This window comes from Lepidochelys olivacea (assembly GCF_965140295.1).
Source record: "Lepidochelys olivacea isolate rLepOli2 genome assembly, chromosome: 12".
Taxonomy (NCBI): domain Eukaryota; kingdom Metazoa; phylum Chordata; order Testudines; family Cheloniidae; genus Lepidochelys; species Lepidochelys olivacea.
The window spans coordinates 40,503,168-40,524,290 of NC_140422.1; the positions used below are offsets into that span (position 1 = coordinate 40,503,168).

Below are 21,123 nucleotides of genomic sequence, written 5' to 3' on the forward strand. Positions count from 1 at the left end.
ACAATTAGTTACCTCCGTCTCTGAACCTCCTCTGCAGTGCAGCAGAAATCTGAGATGAAGGCAGTCTGGGGTGGTTAAGACTGGCTCCTGAAAAATTCCCAAACCCCAGTCTGTCCCCACTTCTCTTGCTGGCTGGAGTAGGAGCAAGAGAAGAAATACCATATTTGCTTCTCGTAATTGATGACTGGAAGAGCAACCCTTCCGAAACAACTGGAAGATTAGCTTATCAGTACACTTTCCTCTCTGCCTGTACAGTCTTGAGTGTGATGAGGTTATTCTTGCCCTGCAGGTGAAATATGCACGCATGCTTAGATAGCGTTTTGAATGATTCGTGTACTGTGGGCAGCTCCTCACATGTTTAGCAGCCGCTTACGGTTCTGATTAACTGTGACAGTTTCTTGTGGCGTTGAGTCACTAAATATACACAGAAGTAACAGGTTAGATAAGATTAGAAAGCATTGTCAGTCTTACACTGTAAATGGCCTTCGGGGATGTAGGGCATAGGTTGAGAGCAGCTGATGGATGCTTTCGGCAGGTTCCCTTTTCCTCTGGGCAACACATTCTGCTTCTGCGGTAGGGCTTTCTTGCAAGTGTGTTGGAACTTGCAAGCTGTGTAGGCATTGCTGAGAACTGAAATCAGGTCTCACCCCAGAGCATGATATAGGAAGGGAGAGGGGTCTGGCACTATCCCACTGTATCTATGTAGGCTGGTGGCCAGTAATTGACAGGGAGTGTTAGATCATTGATACTTATGACATGGGGTCTATGGGTGGGGGCTGCTACTCTGAGGATGGGAGGAAGTTAGATCTTGCGTGTCAGCCCTCACCACTGCCTGTTTGCTTGTCAGGGCCAGGAAAGCTTTGTGCCACTATATAATTCTCACTGACTAGTATCTGCTTTTTATTACGTTGACAGTCAAACCCAAAATAAGTCTGCAGTCATTTGAGCTCAGTTTCAGAACTGCAAATCCTGGACAAAGCATGGCAGTTCGGAACACCGTCAGGTCTCCTGGCTCCTGTACTGTGCTTTAATCATAAGGTCATGCTTCCCTTCAGGGTCGTTCAGACAAAACGGCCAGGCATGTTCAGATTCCCTATTTCTCAGCCTCTGAGAGTCTCCAATGTTTTCAATCTGTGGCTCAGTCCTGAGAGAGAGCACTTACACCCTTCATGGACTCATCCTTTCCTACCATCCTAGTTGTCTGCTGGTTGGTTCTCAGTATGTTTGTTGTAGGATGGCTCCACATGGAGCACCCCGCCCCCACCAGCTGTAGAACTGGGATGTCTGCCTCAGTTTCCCCTCCTTTGAACTGTTAAATAATTTCTCTCAAACATAGTTAGCATGCTATCAAGCTGGATGCCCAACCATAGCATGTTGGCTTTGTTCAGAGGTCTGAGCAGAGGAACTGTGTGGTGTGTTTAGTAACCAGCTAGGTCATGTCTCTAGCTCAGCCTGAAAATTAAACTCAAATTCTGAGTTAGTTTATGAATCATTATGGGTATTACTGTAGTGCCTAGGATCCCTCGTCCCGCACCAGGACGCCACGGGGCTAGGCTCTGTACAGACACAGAACAAAGACAATTCCTGCCCCAAAGAGCTGACCACCTCAGTGTAAGACAAGAATCAACAGAAAACAGCCTGGTGGTGGAGGACAAGGAGACGAGGAGATACTACTGGTCAGCATGACAGGCTCTGGTCTCAGCACACCAGGAATCAAACTGCCGTCAAGTTTTTTGTAGGCATCACTGTGAATTACAACTCAGCAGCCAGGATCAAACAATGTCAGAAAGCATAAGGAATGGGATGGTGAATGATACAGAGAAGGGTCATGGAGGCTAGGTGGGTGAGGTCAGATCTTTTATTGGACCAACTTCTGTTGGTGAGAGACAAGCTTTCGGCACAGCTACAGCACTGCGTACAGAGATGGATGTCGTGTAAATCAGTGGTGCAGCCTCACCTGGATGCCGTGTGCAGCTCTGGCCACCCCATCTGAGAAAGGGTCTTCCAGAACTAGACAGGGCTGAGACATACAAGGAGAAGGATCAGGGGCCTGGAATTCAAGGGCCTCCTCAAAGCTAAGCTCAGACCCAGGCATGGATCCTAGAGAAATCTGTTCTGGCTGCAGGTAGGAGGGCTGAGCAATGCTGGGTGTAGCTTTTTTGCGTGGGCAAAACCTGCTGTTAGTTTTCCTCTCTGCAGAGCAAGTGGAAACAGTTTCCCATTGGTTTTGCCAGTGCTGCGATTTATCTACATATATGGCAGGGGGGAAGTTGTGTGACGGAGGTGGTTACAGATCTAAAAAGGAAAAATCCATGTACTTCCTGGCCTTTGAGATGAGGCTTCGGCTCCAGCTGCCTCATTTTCTCCTGTCTGCAGGGCATTGGGTAGGGATTTCTCTTCTTTTCTACATAATTAGGGTATGGCTAAAAGGAGTCACGTCAGTTATATCAGCAGGACTTTCATGTCAGTTTTATACTCCATATGAAGCTCATTACTCATTCAAATAAAGGCCGGAGCTCCGATGCCACTCATTCCTGCCCGATAGTACCCTCTGCTCTTCTCGTCTGGGCCTCTCCCACCCAGCGGTGCCGGTGCGTCTCCATCCTAGTCGGCAGCACCCTGCATTGTCCCAGCCCTGACTCCCCCCCACGCGCAGCTGCCAAGTTTTTTGTAGGCATCACAGTGAATTAACACTCGGCGCCAGGATCAAATGGTGTCGGAAAGCACAGGCCCTGCTGGCCCGGTCTTTACCTGCAGTTCCATCAGGGTCTGCACGGAGATTCCAGGTACACTGCACCTGGGCCTGACATCAGATTTTAACCAGGATCCCAGAAGACTATTAACTTACTGGGTCCTTTCCCCTCCCCTGCTCCAGTACCTCCAGCGCTCCGCGTGTGTGGGCGAAGATGTACATTCGTTTCATAGCTAGACCCAGCCAACTCTCAACTTCCAGTCTTCTGCTAGAATGAGTTTCTCCAGGAATCTTTAGGTTGTTGCATGGGTTTCATGTAATCTGGAGACTACTGGGGAGAGGGGGGCGTACTCGACTAAGAAGGTGAAATAGCAACTCCAGAGCTGAGAGATACACAGTGCATGGACTGTTAGAAACAGATTTTGTGAGCTGTCTCCTCTCATCTGCTGTGGTGTTCAACCTGGAGCAGTACAAGATGAGTTACTCATGTGACACGAGCCCATTCTGATCTTCAAGAGAAACTTGTCACATAGTAAACTTCCAGCCCCTGTAAAAGCTATTTATTAATAGACCAGCAATGCCGGAGGACCACAACCGGGGGCTTATGTAAGGAGCAGTTCATTGAACTAGTTAGGGCTTGTGGGACAATGCACTCTCCGCAAACAGCACTCCATTAAAGCGCACCAGCAGGGTCTACACAGGCCAATTACAGTGCCCTAAAATGTTATGCATTAGAAATCAACCCCACCCTACCCCCTGTAGAGCCTACTATCCCACTGTGTAGACAAGCCTTAGTGTACGGGAGTAGATTGCTGGAAGTTATATTGAACTGGAGAGTAAACGGTTCGACAGGCAGACCACATGAGCTGAATGTGAGAGAGATTTGATACGAAGGGGCTGTGATTAGAGGAAGCTTGGCTAGGGTTGCCTTGTTGATGTCGATGGGGTTGAGGTCTCTTATGAGCGCTCAGAAGTGTCCGAGGAGATAGGGACGTGGGAGCTGCCTTGCAGAGCTCACAGGCGTACGGCCAAAGGGAGAGGGAAAGGGGTAGGGGCCAAGGTAGGTTCATTTATTGAATTGATGTGACCCAGGTTGAATTCCTGTTGTGACTTGGTGCTGATGCCTTGATTTTTCTCATCCCAGCCTATTGGTCTTTGCTGGGAAAGCCAAAACCCTTGGCCTTGCCCCAATGCCTTGTCTGTTGTACAGCGCACCTTGAGGCCTTGCCTTTTCTGTGTTCAACCTCAGCCTTTGTTGTTTGTTTGTTTGTTTGACTCTTGCCTTGCCAGTGATCTCCAGGCCAGCACCATGCTGCAAGAACCTCGCCAGGGCTGAATCCAGATGCCAGCAATTGTGTTCACTGACGGGATGCTGAATATGGCCTGTCCTGGTCTGTGCTACGCGCAACATTGCGTTCAGCGCTGTCAGCTTTTGGCGACAGGACTGAACCCTGGAAAATGGTGCACTGGACAGTCCTACCAACCCTCGGGCTGCTAGGGCCTGGCTCGTAATATTGCGGGTGTTCTGGAAGCCCCAGCTCCTTCAGTCATGTGCTACAGAAGGGGCTCACTCCATTTGGAGCCCTCCTGGCCATGGAGAAAAGCTGTAACGTAACCCAGGTACACCCCAAAGGCTCAAAGTAGATAGCAAATGAATCCTCAACCTTCATTCTTGTTTGAGCCAGTCTCATGATTTTGGGGACCTGCCTTGGAACTTTGGCTCACCAGAGATTGGAGTACTGAGGCCAGGGTAGGACACATGCTGTCAGTCCCCAAGTACGGTGTTTGAGGGAGAGTCTGAGGAGAGAGCAGTGAGGGGTGCAAAGGAGACCACTATGTTGGGTCATAAACTCCCTGGTGTTCTCCCACAATCCCCATTGCAAGGCAGGTCAAAGAGAGTCCATCTTAGGCTACAGGGTGAATTTGTCTCCGGAGCTTAGCTGAGCACTATTAAGTGCCGCAGTGCTGCTGTTTGCCAGCTCAGGCAGCTTTCAGTGATGTTTCGACCCTTCTCCTTCCCTTCAGTTTTGTAACTAGTTTTTGTCTGGTTAACATCCCCTGTCAGTCTGGCTGCGCACTGGTCACCCCTGCCTACTGGCTGCAGATAGGTCTGGGGAGGAGTGAGTACTCTGTAGCTTGATTAGCTGGCCCCGCTCTCCCAGGGCACAGTCAGTGCCATTTTTTCTTGGGTGACAGTGGGAGTGATGGGCTGGCCCAGAACTACCTTTCAGGTTCCCAGGTTGGTACAGACAGCAAGATACTGTGATCCTCAGGCTTAAAAGTGTGAGGAGACGGAGACTGTTTGGCAAGCGTGTTGACGTGTGCTAGAGATGCCAAAGTGAACAAATACCATCAGAATCCCCCAAACTATCAACTGACGCTGCCTTGTGCAAATAAAAAGGTTTGCCTACAACCTGCCTCTTCTAATCACTGTAAAAATCTCCATCTGCAAGCTCTCTTCCTTCTCATTCTGTGCCCCAGTGGATGTCTGCTGGTACCCTACAGCTATGATTGAGATCATGGATGACAGCTACATCCACCACACAAAGGGCTGGAGCAGTAACCTGTACTGCTAACAATTGCCCAGCAGCAATTAATGGGAGGTGGGAACCATGGTATTTTACAGCTCTGCTCAGTCACTAATGGAGCTGAGATGGGGAGGAACGGGGGTGGGGGGGTGCATTTTGCAGCTGCAAGACCAGTTTTCCCACCCCACCCATATTCACAGATCCACAGGTGATTAGCCCTTGGGGCCAGATACTCTTAGCATTTTATTGGTCTGAGAAGTAAAATGGTAGTTTTGGGTGTAGCTGAATGGGAGTCTGTTGCCCCAGGGAGGGACTGACCTGGAGGGTAGAGCCCTCTGAGGCAGAGAAGCTCACTGAGCAGAGAGGTAGTAAACCCAGAATAGACTCTGACATTGATTTTCTTCTGTAAGTTCACTGTGGTTTGGTGCTCCATGGTTAGACATCCTGGGTCCATATGTCCAGGTGCTCCTACCTATTCTCTCTTCAGTTATCCTAACAACTGTGTATACTACGTACTCTCCATCCTCTGCCTTATATTTTAGATTGAATCATGTACCCCTTTTTTGTTTTGAACGTCAGGTGTTGCCCTTCTGTCAGATGTGTACCCAGAGCAAATCCTCCCCTGCCTACTGGCCCAGTATGGCTGCACTTCACCAGGCACCACAGGACCCCAGACTGCAGAGACCAGAATGAAAGTGGGAGAGGTGCTGATGCGGGTAACCCGGGCACTGGGTGAGTCTACAGCAGTTTCTCTTTTGGAGGGTGTACCAAATACTGCATCAGAGCCACTTGTACCATTACTCTTGTGTATGGCCAGGGGCTTTTATTGCTGTCTGTGTGTCCATGTTCCAGTGAAGATTAATTTTCCTGATATCTGCTGGGAGAGCAATACAGCAGTGCATAGACAATCCAGGAAGTTTTTGGAAAATATAGGGGACAATTTCCTGGTGCAAGTGCTAGAGGAGCCAACTAGGGGGGGGAGTTTTTCTTGACCTTCTGCTCACAAACTGGGAAGAATTAGTGGGGGAAGCAAAGTGGATGGGAATCTGGGAGGCAGTGACCATGAGTTGGTTGAGTTCAGGATCCTGACACAGGGAAGAAAGGTAAACAGCAGGATACGGACCCTGGACTTCAGGAAAGCAGACTTCGACTCCCTCAGGGAACAGATGGGTAGAATCCCCTGGGGGGCTAACATGAAGGGGAAAGGAGTCCAGGAGAGCTGGCTGTATTTCAAGGAATCCCTGTTGAGGTTACAGGGACAAACCATCCCGATGTGTCGAAAGAATAGTAAATATGGCAGGCGACCAGCTTGGCTTAACGGTGAAATCCTAGCGGATCTTAAACATAAAAAAGAAGCTTACAAGAAGTGGAAGCTTGGACATATGACCAGGGAAGAGTATAAAAATATTGCTCGGGCATGTAGGAATGAAATCAGGAGGGCCAAATCGCACCTGGAGCTGCAGCTAGCAAGAGATGTCAAGAGTAACAAGAAGGGTTTCTTCAGGTATGTTGGCAACAAGAAGAAAGCCAAGGAAAGTGTGGGCCCCTTACTGAATGAGGGAGGCAACCTAGTGACAGAGGATGTGGAAAAAGCTAATGTACTCAATGCTTTTTTTGCCTCTGTCTTCACTAACAAGGTCAGCTCCCAGACTGCTGCGCTGGGCATCACAGCATGGGGAGTAGATGGCCAGCCCTCTGTGGAGAAAGAGGTGGTTAGGGACTATTTAGAAAAGCTGGACGTGCACAAGTCCATGGGGCCGGACGCTTTGCATCCGAGAGTGCTAAAGGAATTGGCGGCTGTGATTGCAAAGCCATTGGCCATTATCTTTGAAAACTCGTGGCGAACGGGGGAAGTCCCAGATGACTGGAAAAAGGCTAATGTAGTGCCAATCTTTAAAAAAGGGAAGAAGGAGGATCCTGGGAACTACAGGCCAGTCAGCCTCACCTCAGTCCCCGGAAAAATCATGGAGCAGGTCCTCAAGGAATCAATCCTGAAGCACTTACATGGGAGGAAAGTGATCAGGAACAGTCAGCATGGATTCACCAAGGGAAGGTCATGCCTGATTAATCTAATCGCCTTCTATGATGAGATTACTGGTTCTGTGGATGAAGGGAAAGCAGTGGATGTATTGTTTCTTGACTTTAGCAAAGCTTTTGACACGGTCTCCCACAGTATTCTTGTCAGCAAGTTAAAGTATGGGCTGGATGAATGCACTATAAGGTGGGTAGAAAATTGGCTAGATTGTCGGGCTCAACGGGTAGTGATCAATGGCTCCATGTCTAGTTGGCAGCCAGTATCAAGTGGAGTGTCCCAAGGGTCGGTCCTGGGGCCGGTTTTGTTCAATATCTTCATAAATGATCTGGAGGATGGTGTGGATTGCACTCTCAGCAAATTTGCGGATGATACTAAACTGGGAGGAGTGGTAGATATGCTGGAGGGCAGGGATAGGATACAGAGGGACCTAGACAAATTGGAGGATTGGGCCAAAAGAAATCTGATGAGGTTCAATAAGGATAAGTGCAGGGTCCTGCACTTAGGACGGAAGAACCCAATGCACAGCTACAGACTAGGGACCGAATGGCTAGGCAGCAGTTCTGCGGAAAAGGACCTAGGGGTGACGGTGGATGAGAAGCTGGATATGAGTCAGCAGTGTGCCCTTGTTGCCAAGAAGGCCAATGGCATTTTGGGATGTATAAGTAGGGGCATAGCCAGCAGATCGAGGGACGTGATCGTCCCCCTCTATTCGACATTGGTGAGGCCTCATCTGGAGTACTGTGTCCAGTTTTGGGCCCCACACTACAAGAAGGATGTGGATAAATTGGAAAGAGTCCAGCGAAGGGCAACAAAAATGATTAGGGGTCTGGAACACATGCCTTATGAGGAGAGGCTGAGGGAACTGGGATTGTTTAGTCTGTGGACGAGAAGAATGAGGGGGGATTTGATAGCTGCTTTCAACTACCTGAGAGGTGGTTCCAGAGAGGATGATTCTAGACTATTCTCAGTGGTAGAAGAGGACAGGACAAGAAGTAATGGTCTCAAGTTGCAGTGGGGGAGGTTTAGGTTGGATATTAGGAAAAACTTTTTCACTAGGAGGGTGGTGAAACACTGGAATGCGTTACCTAGGGAGGTGGTAGAATCTCCTTCCTGGCTGGGATGATTTAATTGGGGATTGGTCCTGCTTTGAGCAGGGGGTTGGACTAGATGACCTCCTGAGGTCCCTTCCAACCCTGATATTCTATGATTCTATGGTAGAAAACTTTGAAGTTGAAGTTTTCACTGCAAATTTTTAGTTTATTGAATTTTTTTTTTCAGATCTACAAAAATAAAACATATTGTGAAAAGTTTGCACTTTCCAGTAGTGAGACTACTGTAAGTTTGATGGGTTAGTACTGGTCACTTAAACCAGATGTGCCCAGACTTTACCCAGCTGAGGTCACACTGGGAATTTGAGGGCAGTGTCTATCTGGCATAAAATGAAGAAGACAGCAAGCAACATCCTCGTTTACTGTTCATGGCCAGGCTGCTTGGATCAAGATGGAACGTCTGTTTGGTGTGACGGCTGCACTTTGGTCGCCCTGACTTAAAGCTACTCATTTGTGACTTGATTTTCAGGTGCGCTGAGCACCTGCAGCTCCTGCTGACTTGAATGCACACCCCCTAAAATCAGGCCTTTAGCACATTAGAATAGTTATCAGAACTACATGCCATGCCCAAATGAATGTTCAACCATTAGAGTCGCACTGCTGTGTAAAAGCCCCAGATGCAACCCACATCTCCGCAGGCACACCAACCCACTCCTTCCCCAAATATCTACAGGGGTAATGAGCCTGGCAGTGTGTCCAGAAGGCTAATGAATTCCAACCCTGACAGAACAAGGGAGGAAGCAAATCCAGCATGCAGAAGCCTTTGTAAAGAACATCCCGCAAACCAATGGGATTTCAGCTTGAGCACCTCTGCTTATTGTGACTGCATTGGCAGGTATTGCACAGGGTGAAGGATAGTTCCCTGGGTAAGATGTCAGCACAGAGCACTGGTGTAATGTGCTCTCAGCATGTCATGGAGACATAGAACTAACATGATCGTTTTTAAGGAAATGCTCAATAGATTGGGCTCCATGTCCTTCCCTGTATGATCCAAATAGATTGCCTGTCCCTTTAAGTTAAATAGCTGCTGGTAGAAATGTTAACCTATTTCATGTTTTACAAAGAACTGAGATTTCTATCCTAGGTTGTAGTTTAGGAAAAACTTAAGGGTATTTCAACTCTAGAACAGCCTTCCAAGGAAGGTTGTGGAATCCCCATCACTAGAGGTTTTTAAGAACAGTTTAGACAACCTAGACCAGTGGTCCCCAACCTTTCTTGTGGGAATAGCATATTGCTATTCCTAGAAGACTGTGGCAGGCGCCAAACACCCCACCACCAAAATGCCGCGGCCAAAAAGTGGCAACGGGAAGAAGTGCTGCCACTGAAATGCCACTGAGAAATGGCAACGCTTCTTGGCGGCATTTCAGCGGCGGGTTGTCCTGCGGGCACACAGAAATACCCTGGCGGGTGCCATGGCACCCACAGGCACCGCACTGGGGACCCCTGACTTAGACCATCTCGGACAAGTGTTTAACTTGGTCCTGCCTCAGAGTTGGGGCTGGATTAGATGACCTCTCCAGGTCCCTTCCAGCCTGACATTTCTATGGTTCTTCATGTATTTACCCCAGGCAAAATCAGAGGGGAAAGTTATCAGCTGGGCTAGTGACCTGTGAGCTACAGTTGGTTGATTAGACTCTTCCAAACTTCAGTGCTTCCCTTCCACAGGGAAGCACTGGGAAGGTTTGGGCAGGAGGTGCTGTCATGTTCAACAATTGCCTGTCTTGCACCTCAAGTCGATGATGGAGTTTGGCAACTGAATCATAAGTTACTCAGCAGAGAGCAGAATGGCAGGAACTTGCAGCCCAGGAAGGTCCAGACATTGCTAATGCTGGTGGTTTTCATCCTTGCTGCTGCCAGAGTCTCACTGTAGAGCGGGTGTTGTGGGATGCCAAGACACACAGGGTGGAGGGATAAAATAAAGCTGGACAAGTCTCTTCTGGCAGCTGCTGTAACAAGTAATACCTAAAAGTGTGCCCTGCCTCTTCACAGGCTAAGCTAAACAAACCAAAAGGAAAAAGAGCCAGGATTTCCCTTCCTCTCCTGACCTGAAGGTGCTTAGGCTTTGGCTTTCCCTTTGTGAATCAGGAGGGCTAGATGCAGCTCTCCCCCAGAGGAGAGGTATTTGGAACCGCAAGGGGAGTCCAGGGCTCAACGTACTGCCTCCACACTGCTTATGTTCACCCAAGAGCTAACCTGGAGACCCAGGCCTGCTAATCAGCTGAGCCTCCAGAACCCGATCCTCCCGGGAAGGAGTGATGCCCTTGAATGAAGAGTGCAGAGTAATCCGTGATCCCCATTGACAGGTGGATCTAAACAATTTCCCTCTGTGGGATTTCAGGATTTGGCCGGGCAGGGCCTGCAGCCGATGCCATTGTAACTAGCACCAGTCCCAAAGCAGGGTGCCTTGGAGCTTAGTATCTCCTTCTGCTCCTTGGAGAAGTAGTGATCCCTCTAGTTTCTCTGAGACAATTGCCTCATAAACCCAGCTCTGGCTTCTCTTCCATCTCAGGATACTGGAGCCTTGGCGCTTGTTGTGTTGTAACTAGTCTAAACCTTGCGAGGAGAAGCAAAGTCTTTTCAGCAATAATGTCCAGCTTCTCAGAGCTCTACCCGCTTTCCCTGGCCCGACAAACACTGGGAAGCCCGACAAAGCTCCCTATATGTTTTGATCCAGGTGTGATGTTTACTGCACCATAAACTCTCCCTCTACTTCACTTCTCTGTCAGTGGTAGCTCAGGAGTTGCCTGCCTGCTTCCTGTATGGCTAACAACACGTTATAAAATGGAATGGTATTGCCCAGCACTTCCTGGCTCCCCTGGGACTGAAGCTTTGTGGCTTGTCTGGGCATGATGGTGACTGTGTGCCCTCAAGTTCTGCTGTTACAAAAAAAAATCCTCTTATGGGAGGGGAGTTATTTGTATGTGCCAGTCTGGTGCCTCTGGATGTTTGGGAGACCTGCTTGTCTGATAAGGGGAAATAATACCTGCTTCTTGCCTTCTCTCTTCTCCTGCCCAGCCCTGTGTTGTGAGCTCCCCAGAGAACAGACAGTATTCCTCCTACTTCACTGCAGAGCCAGCTGCATCCATTGACTAGATTCCTTTCTAGCCTTTTATTGAACTTAACTCTGTACATTATCAGCTGTCCCAGATGCTTCCCCATCTGTGCCCCCCTCACATTGGCCTGGTGCAGAAAGTGATTAATAAAACTGCCTTGGGCTGCTGCTAGGCTGCGGTGATGGAGGCAGAAATCCTGCCCTGGCCAGCACTGCTGGTGGCTAAGGCTTCCAGCTCCACGGATGCTAGCATTGGGAGCCCAGAGTTGCCAGGTGCTGCTGACACTGTAAGCAGATGGCCTCTAGCTGCTCAGAGCCATACTAATCAATGCATACTTAAAATGCTGTTGGGCCTCCCGGAATTGCTCCCACTGGGGGACCTGAGCCTGGGTTAGCAGCAGCAGGGATGTTCTGGTGATTGCCCGGGTGTGGGCAAGGTGGCTGGGGGACATGTGTTCTCACAGACATGGAATATCTTAAGACGCTGATCAGCAGTGCTGTGTTCTGGGCGCCCGCCCCACTACTACTCACCCTTTGTGGCTACTGTTCTCTGCACTCGAGTTGTAGCACAGACCTCTCCCTGGTGAAGGGAAAACTTCTCTTCTACAGATTGCTGCAGAAGAACTGTGGGACTATGTTAGAATGATGGACTGCAGTGAGGCTGGAAAGCCTGCTGAGTCCTCTGCTCTCCTAGTCCAGTGTTCTTCCCTAGACCTTTCCCTTTAAAACATGGAAATGCTGGTTTGGTGGGATCCGCAGGTTCATCACTCTTGGGGTGGGAATTGGGAAGGGTTAGCTGGAGGTTTGCATTCTCATTGCCCCCATCTCCTCAAGTTGCCTGGAATGGAGTGTTGTGCTTTCACCATCCTCTTATTGTTCAAATGCAGTGTCCTGAGCGATATCCTTATGCCCAGGAATCTCGAACAAATGAGCGATTCTTGAAACCATGGAGTGATTCTGCAGATTCAGCACAGAGCATAAGTTATGTTCCCCTACTTCGCAAAACAGCCCCTGACTCTGTCTCCTCACTGGGAGTGGTTGATCCAACTCTTGAATGATTGACGCTCTTTCTTTACCTTCCTCCCTCCCAGCCATTCCCCTTCAGTGGGTAGATGAGTGGTTGGGGGAGGTGTGTAGACCAGTCCATCACTGTCTTTCACTGACAGAAACTCCCCCTTGCTGTGTGGTCTCTGCAGCATTTAGAATGTTTAACTCTCAGCTTCCCACTCAGCCGTATGGTGATTTGAAGGGCTTTTTGTTTTCCGAGGTAGAGTTACACCTCTTGCTGGTTGGATTCCTTTACACTGCTATCCTAAACCTTCTCCAAAAACCACCAACTGCAGGAAAATTCTTTTGGCTCGTAGACATGAGCTGCAACTGGCAAAGGGCCCTTTTTTTAAAGTTAATAACATAATTACACTGCAGTGTGTCAATGCTGTATCCTGCTCATTGCTGATTTTTCTCCTTTTTTTTAAAAAAACACACCAGTTGCAGTTCTCCTCCTCCTCCTCCTCCCCAAAGCAAGGGAGCTGGTTTGGATTGGTGGCCTTTGCCCTGTTCCAGATCTGAGAGAACAGGGAGCAAGAGGCTGAATTTAAAAAAATAAAATGTAGGGCTGGCTGTGTTAAATAGACCATTCGTGAAAATGTTCCCTGAGCTTTGCAGTTACCAAACCAGACTGGAAAGTCAGGAGATCTGAACGTCATGCATGGTGTTCAGCAATGCTAAGAATACGAAAGGGCAGGTTCCCACTCCAGCTTTGGCTCGGCCCTCTCATCTCTTATTAATCCTCCTCTTACTGATTGCAGGAGCCCACTAGTGGCAACATGAAATGAATTCCTTGGATCACAACAGCAAGATATTTTGCTGTACAGTGACAGCTTGCATTCACTCTTCCAGCCTTTCTTGAGTAGAGGAGGCTCCCAGGCCCATCTTGGCAGGGCGTGATGGGGAGACTGGGGCTTTTCCTGCATTCAGCCTAGCCTCTGGACTGAGGCTCTAGCAAGTATCGCTAATGTAGAGACCTAACCAGTTTTGGGAGGTTGAGTGGGGGCAGAATCGGGTATTTGGCCAATAATGGAGAAATAGCTGGGGAGCAGGGTCTTGTGTGGGTGATATGTACAGGGAGATGTGTAATGTTGTGGTCTCTGGCACATACTTCAAGACCCTGGGGAAGGTCTTGTCTCTAGCCTCTCATGAGACGGGTTTGCAGTTTACAAGCCAGTTATGGAGAGCTTTGTCTGGGAAAAGCAGGGGCGGGGCCTGTGGTCCATACTTGAAAATTCAGTGAGGGATGCTCAGGAAATGGGGTCAGGTTTAAGATACCTGTGTACACTTAGATACCAATGTGACAGGCACCTTAAATCCCAAAGCTAGACAGAGCCAAGGTTTGCATTGGAAGAGGAGCTAAGTATTCCCTGACTCTGATGGTCAGCGTTTCTGAACTCTAAGACCATGTCTACACTACGTTTTGTCAGGGCAGCTGTGTGAAAAACCACACCACCTAGCTGACGCAGCTATGCCATCAAAATCCCCCCGAGAGGAGACGCAACTCCGCTGGTAGAAGAGTGCTTCTGTCTGATGTTGGGGGGGGGGGTGTTATGCTGACAGAAAACTCCCTCTCTGGGCGTGTGCTGCATCTACACTAGGGGGCTTTGCCAACATAACCTGTCAACCATTTGTAGCATACACAAGCCCTTGATATGGTTGGTCGTCTTGACTTTTGCCTCATTAATACTATTATCCTCTAATGTTTTAAACTGGTCAATAGTTCTCTGTGGCCTCAACTCTGACTTCAGTTGTTTGGCTGGGATTCGTAGGTGACTGTCTCTGCCACCCATCGGGGACCTGCCATGTAGGAGGAATCAGCTCCTTGGCAGTCGATTGCAGCCCTTCGTCCTGGGTAGAAGATGGACCTTGCGATGCCCCTTGTTGAGCCTTGGCAGAACAGGGGCTCTGTTGTGACTGGCACGTGGGTGCCTCAGCCATCATGTGTCACTGTAAGGAGAGCACCACAGGGGCTACTGACATTGGGGGTTGGAGGGCAAGCTGTGATGTTGCCAGGCTCTCACCCATCTCCTCCAGACTACACTCTTTTACCGGTACAGTCCCTGAGACATTTAGTCTTTGGCATGTGCTGACTGGCCTGAGTATTTATAGACCAAATTAAATTAAACTGTATGTCTTTAAATTGTGCATATTGCAACACACTAAAGAGTTTATCCAGCATTTTAAACCCATCTTTTTATCTCTATATTTTTTCTCAACTTTGCCATGAATTGGAGCTCCATCTCCTCTGGGGAGACAATCCTGCAGCACAACTGACCCTTTTGTCTCCTTCAGAGTAGAAGGAAGGCTACTTGCAATGGTCTGATCACATCAAATGACTGTAGCTGAGTGGAGTTTGCCAATCCGTACAAGAACTAAAATTAGCCATTGGAAGAACTTTGTATTTTAATGTGAAATCAAAATGCCGGTAACATTTTTGTGTTAACATCTCATTTACCTAATATTGATTTGAAGCATCTGTTGTAACCAAGCTAATGTACATGGTTACATCCCCTGGCTGGGATGATTTAGTTGGGGATTGGTCCTGCTTCGAGCAGGGGGTTGGACTAGATGACCTCCTGAGGTCCCTTCCAAACCTGATATTCTATGATTCTGTGATCCAGTAGAAATGGACAGGCCGCTTGAGACTACACCCAACCTCTCACAACAAAAATAAATACACGTGAATTCTTTCCATGTTGATTTTTGTAGCAGGAACATCCCTGGCAAAGAGCATTTCCAGTGTCGTAGCCATCCCTTCGGTAGTACTACTTCGGCTTAGCCAAAGGCCATTAACCCCATTTAGGTTCTTAGGCCGTGCCCACCGCACTGGTATCTGACTCCTCCCATGTGGTTGCTAATCTGAAGCAAATGGCGTGGACTGGGGCTGTTGTTTCTTTAAGAGGGTGAAAACTGCCTTGCGGTTGCCTCCCTGGGGCTCTTGTGCGGCTGGTGGCACAAACTGTCCCTTCCAGCAGCGCAGCCATGGGTACATGTTTGGCTCCTGTAACTTTGAAATACTTGGCACGGTCTGTCTGCCGTAATGGGCTGTCTCACTGCAGTGCTGAACAGAATACCCTTCCTTGGCTGGTCGGGAGCAAAAGTTGTTACCCACTGGTGGTTGGTCTCAGTGCACAGGTGCCCACATTACAACTGGCATTAGTTGTCAACCTTGGTAGAGAAGCCAAGCGTGGAAGAGCCACGAAGACTGAATCTTTCTTACCCCTAGCTGAGGTCTTTCCGTTCAGATTTGAGATGTAAGAGCAGGTCTGGGGAGCAACTGGTGGGAAGCTTGTACTACCCCTGTTCGGGCTGTGCTTATCCAGGTGACCAGGGATCTGAACTCTCTCCGATAAGAACAGCAATGGCCTAATGTTCCCCAAAGTGCATGGGACACTGAGAAATATAGACTTGGGTGGCTGCGTGTGCGCAAACCAGGAAAGCAGAACTATGGGACGACTGTAGAAATGTGTGGTTTCAGAGTAGCAGCCGTGTTAGTCTGTATTCGCAAAAAGAAAAGGAGGACTTGTGGCACCTTAGAGACTAACCAATTTATTTGAGCATGAGCTTTCGTGAGCTACAGCTCACTTCATCGGATGCATTCAGTGGAAAATACAGTGGGGAGATTTATATACACACAGAACATGAAAAAATGGGTGTTATCATTCTCTGTGTATATATAAAGCCTGCTGCAGTTTCCACGATATGCATCTGAGGAAGTGAGCTGTAGCTCACGAAAGCTTATGCTCTAATAAATTGGTTAGTCTCTAAGGTGCCACAAGTCCTCCTTTTCTTTTTGCGAATACAGACTAACACGGCTGCTACTCTGAAAACTGTAAGGAGAGTGATCACAGTGGCCCACCTTGATTATCACTGCAAAAGGTTTTCTCCCCCCGCTGGTATTAGCTCATCTTAAGTGATCACTCTCCTTACAGTGTGTACGGTAACACCCACTGTTTCATGTTCTGTGTGTATATAAATCTCCTCACTGTATTTTCCACTGAATGCATCCGATGAAGTGAGCTGTAGCTCACGAAAGCTTATGCTCAAATAAATTGGTTAGTCTCTAAGGTGCCACGAGTCCTCCTGTTCTTTTTGTAGAAACGTATGCAGCCTGCCCGTCCAGTGAGTGCTTAGTGAGGCTGTACTGGCTGCACTCGCGTGTCCCATCAAGACCGAGAGCTTGCTTCAGCATGCAGGTGGTTTAACATTGGTAGTATGCGCACGGTGCGGAGGCGGCCAGGGAGCTAGTTATCTCAGCTCCCAGCTGCTCCAGAGGAACAAGAGGATACATCATTCTTTCCCTTTTGCCCTCAAGACAGTGGGAAACAATCTTCATAGCAGGTTAAACTGTAGCAATCTGGGCTGGAACAAGAGCCTCAATACAGAATAAAAGTCCAATCAGTTGATCATTGCCTTCAGCAGGATATTTGACCCTGAATTTATGGCTGTAATTGTCGGCTCTAAGTGGTTACGAATAAATTATCTGTATGTCTCTGCTGCAGCTTCAGTAACCATGCCTAAGATGGTTCCAGGTTGGGATCCTCTCAGCTAATCACGGAGCTCCAGCGGAGTATTGTTGGGCATCTCCTGGTGGCCCTGTCCAGCCAATAACTGGCCCCTCACTAGATGATGATAGTACCAGAAAATCACTGACAACTAGTAGGACAATGAGGCAAAATTATAAAAAGGAAAAACAATTTAAACCATCCCCTCCCCCTCCCAGTGGTGCTGGCAGTAGCAATGATAGATTGGCAAGAGCTGGCCGGTGCAGAGAGAGGGTACGTTTCTGGGATAAAAGCCCCCGAGTGTGTGACAATTGAATCAACCGGATTTCTACAGCAGCGGAAACTCTGATTAAATGTTCCTCAGTAATTGGCCAGCTAGCCAAGCCCTGACAGAAGGGTCAGTCGGGAAACGCAGTCAGTTGGTGACTGGAAATCAGGGTTTATTTCTAGGGACCTTGCCATTCATTCTGTTCTGTACTATACTACAGAGTCCCTTGTTTGACTCTGGAGACAGTGGAGGTGGACATCGTGTGGATCCACATGCAGCACAGACAAATTAAACGGTGATTTCTCCTCTTCCCCTCCTGCTGTGACACAACTGCCTTGGAGGAGAAACCTTTTGCGCTGTATTCTGCTCGGTTAGGGCTGAATTTTCATCTTGGGTAGCAGGCACTGCTTGCCTTGAAAAATCTCCAGTGGTGCTGGACTCTACAGGAGATGCAGCGCTGGGCTGCTTGTCTCTCTGAGGACAGGGCTGAGCCCTTGGTTGTAGGCTGTTGTAAGTGACAGTGTGGCACACAAACTTCCCATCCAGTGAGTGCTTGTTTGCACCAGCTTTAGCTCTTTGTCTCAGCCTTATTATGAAGTAGATTTTTGCTTCTGGCCCATGGCAGCAGATAGTTCAAGGCAAGTTGAGATCTGTTACCTGGCTGAAAGTACTAGAAAAGCAAATAGAATCTGTGTAACCTGATGCTGGTGTGTGTGTCACTTTGAATCACTGGCTGCACCCTGCTTATCAGCAAGCCTCATTTCGGATGGGGCAAGTGGGGAAAAAGCTCTTTCCTTCCCTCTCTGAGGTTTCCTGAAGGATTTACTTCATCACAGGCACATTAAATCTGCCACAGCTATGTCAGGGGAGACATTTCCTCTGGTTAGTCAGGGATTATCCGCCCTGCTCTGCAGGGGGAGGGGAAGCTGCTTTGTTCGTTCAGTAACTAATCCACCAACCTGCCAGTGCTGTCACTTGCTTTAGCAAGAGAGAGCCATAGTAATTAGCTTTCCCTCAATGGCATGGGCCTTTCAGTGCAATGCAGGGGAGGTGCCAGCCTACCAGTGCAGAGAAAACCCTACAATATTACCTCCAGGGGTATAGACATCTTTGCTGCATGGTACAGTGTGTGAATTCCAGAACAAGAAATGTAGCATTCTTTTATTTATATTAGTGTAGCGCCTAGGGACCCCGGTCCTGGACCAAGACTCCATGGTGCTAGGCGCTGTACAGACACAGAACAAAGAGCTGGCCCTTGCCCCCCAAAGAGCTGACAATCCTAACTGTAAGACAAGAGAAACAGATGGAGACAAGAGTCAGGGAAGTACAAGGAAACAGTGCAGGCCAGTATGACAGGTGTCGTCTCAGCACACCCAGCAGCCGAACCATTGTCAAGTGTTTTTAGATGTGCTGGCAAAGGAGAGTTTTACAGAGAGATTTGAAGGGGGATCATGAGGTAGCTTTGCAATGTTTCCAGGGAGCTCCTCCAAAATGTGAGGGGCAGAATGGGAGGAAGCACGAAGGGTCTGGTGTGAAAATGCAATGGACAGAGAAATGTTACAGATGGGCAGCCGTGTAGTGCGAGGGCACCATTGCTTTAGTTTATGGTGTTCCCAGAACTCTGCAGTGGTGGTAGCCCTGCTATTAACTGGCTGAAGTCTATCTGTGTAGAATTGGAGGATGCCAATGAGCAGTCCAGGCTGTGTGACGCTGATACAGCGCTGTGTGTTCTGCGCTGCTGTCTGAACTGAGAGGGAATCGCTTAGAATTCAAAGAGAGGTGAAGTTAACAATGACTTGGAAATGCATTGAGACGCGCTCTTGAGAACACCTCACCTCTGGTCCCCTGTTATGGAAGCCAGTCCTTGGTTCAAGCCATCTGCTGTTCAGAACTGGAGAATGAGGTTGGCTTATGTCTGGCAGCAGAAGCCCGAGTTTATCATGCCTACTGTAATAGTGGATGTTCTTGTTGTTGTTCATAGAAATGTTAAATCTTTGTGTGACTGCTGCTGAGCCTTGTGGTATCTTGTGGCAGCTAGTCCTGCACGATAACTCTGCTTGGCACATTTTTTATTAAAAAACCCCTTTTTGTCAGCTTTAAATTTTGGTGTGTTTCGGCTGCGTGTGTCCCCTTGCTCTCGTAGTATGAAGGACTAGACAACAGTGCCCGCTTTGCCCACTCTGAACCATTCATTCTTCTTCAAATGATGGCTCATATCCATTCCAATAGGTGTGTGCGCGCCGTGTGCACGATTGGCGGAAGGTTTTTCCCCTAGTGGTACCCAGCTGTGGAGTCCCCTGGAGTGGCGTTTTCATGGCATTGTATTTCGGTCCCTGCCGCCTGCTCAGTTCCTTCTTACAGCCTGTGACAGTCGTTGGAACAGCTCAGTCTCTTGCATTCACAAGTGCCTACCTACCCCTTTTCTTAGTTGTAAATAGTTTCATAGAGTGATAGTTACAGTAGTTTGTAGTTTCATAGTTAGCTAAGCTTACTTTGGGGGGTCCCCCCCAGTTTTCCCCAGATACCGGGGCATGCCTCTGTCACAGGGGTTTAAGTCATGCGAGAGGTGTACGAAACCTATGCCCAGAGGCGACGCTGCTTGTCTTAAGTGTCTGGGAGAAGGTCAGACAGACAAGTGCTCCATTTGCAGGAGCTTTAGACCCAGGACTAAGAGGAAGCGGGACTATCGTTTGAAGCTCCTCCTGATGGAGTCGGCCCTCAGCCAGTACCAGAAGCTGCACCAGCAGCCTCGGTGCGGGATGCCCCGGCACCGAGAAGGGTCTCCTCCAAGGAGCATCTGCACCACTCCCTGGCTCATAAAGCCAGTGCTAGCAGGCAGCACCACTCACAGTCCCTAGTGTCGCATAAGAAGAAGAAGGCGGCAGATGGGTTGTTTCCCCCATCAAGAAGCCATGAGCGGATTCCAGCGGGGTGCATCCCACGTGAGACACCTGTGGCCCGGGTGCCTTGTCTCCTTGAAGAATCCGCTTTGTCTGCACAGAGACTGGGGTATATCTGCTTTGGGCTGGGCCATTCGAGCCCCCTGCCATTCGAGCACTCTGTCTCCCACCCTAATACAACTCGCTGAACGTTCTGTGTCTGGACAAGAGGGTTGTACGTCTCATTAGCACATTTTCATCAGTTATGCAAAATTGCATCCCTACCTTTCTCTGTCCCTTGATCCCTTCCTGTGCCTCTCTAGACTGTCTCCTGGGCCTGGTTTAGGACAAGCAGGACTGCAACTCTGCCTCTTTGTCCCATAAGCCCTGGGTGATGCTTTAGTAGTTGAATTGAAATGCATGTGTGTGCAGTAATGCCCTCTTCTCATCAAGCAGAAGTGCATGCGAGAGGCATCTCCGCTATCTGGCCATGTAGTAGGTCAGCAGCAGAGCGGCATGTTTAGGGGCTGCCTGGCTCTGAGAATCAGCTAGGCCTAGAGCAGCACGCGGCAGCCTGCTAGGATCTTGTTCAGATCCAGGTGAGAGCGACGCTCTTCTCTCGAAAGAGCTTGCCCTTTTCTGACTCTTCCCTTTTCTGACTCTGCCCTTTTCTGGCCCTGATGTCCAAGGGCACGGCCCCTGACCAGGTTGGCTCTGTCTGTTGTTCCCACACCTATAGTCTCGGATGTACAGCCGGTATCACTGGGACCTGAAAAACTACCGGAAGTGAGCAAACGCCCCTTGGGAGCATGGAGTCTGAGCTCTCTGCCTAATGAGGCAAGATGAGAGCCGTCACACCAGCCTCTGTGCTCTGAGGTAAGGCAGGAGGTCAGATGAAAAGATCAAGATCCAACCTCTCTCTCTTTAAAATCTGTGACTCCAGAGTGAGGGCTCACCACAAGGATGCTCTGATATTTAGTGGGTGCCCAGGAAATATCAAAGACA

At 48.9% G+C, this 21,123-nt stretch overlaps 1 protein-coding gene across 1 annotated transcript in view; it reads left to right on the forward strand.

Annotated features, from left to right (window-relative positions):
• TANGO6 (transport and golgi organization 6 homolog) overlaps window positions 1-21,123 on the forward strand; it is a 93,389-nt gene that overhangs the window by 52,799 nt on the left and 19,467 nt on the right. The window contains exon 15 of the mRNA XM_084644786.1: window positions 5,800-5,952. Within this exon, the coding sequence (XP_084500912.1) occupies window positions 5,800-5,952 (153 nt within the window). The remainder of the gene's footprint in view (window positions 1-5,799; window positions 5,953-21,123) is intronic.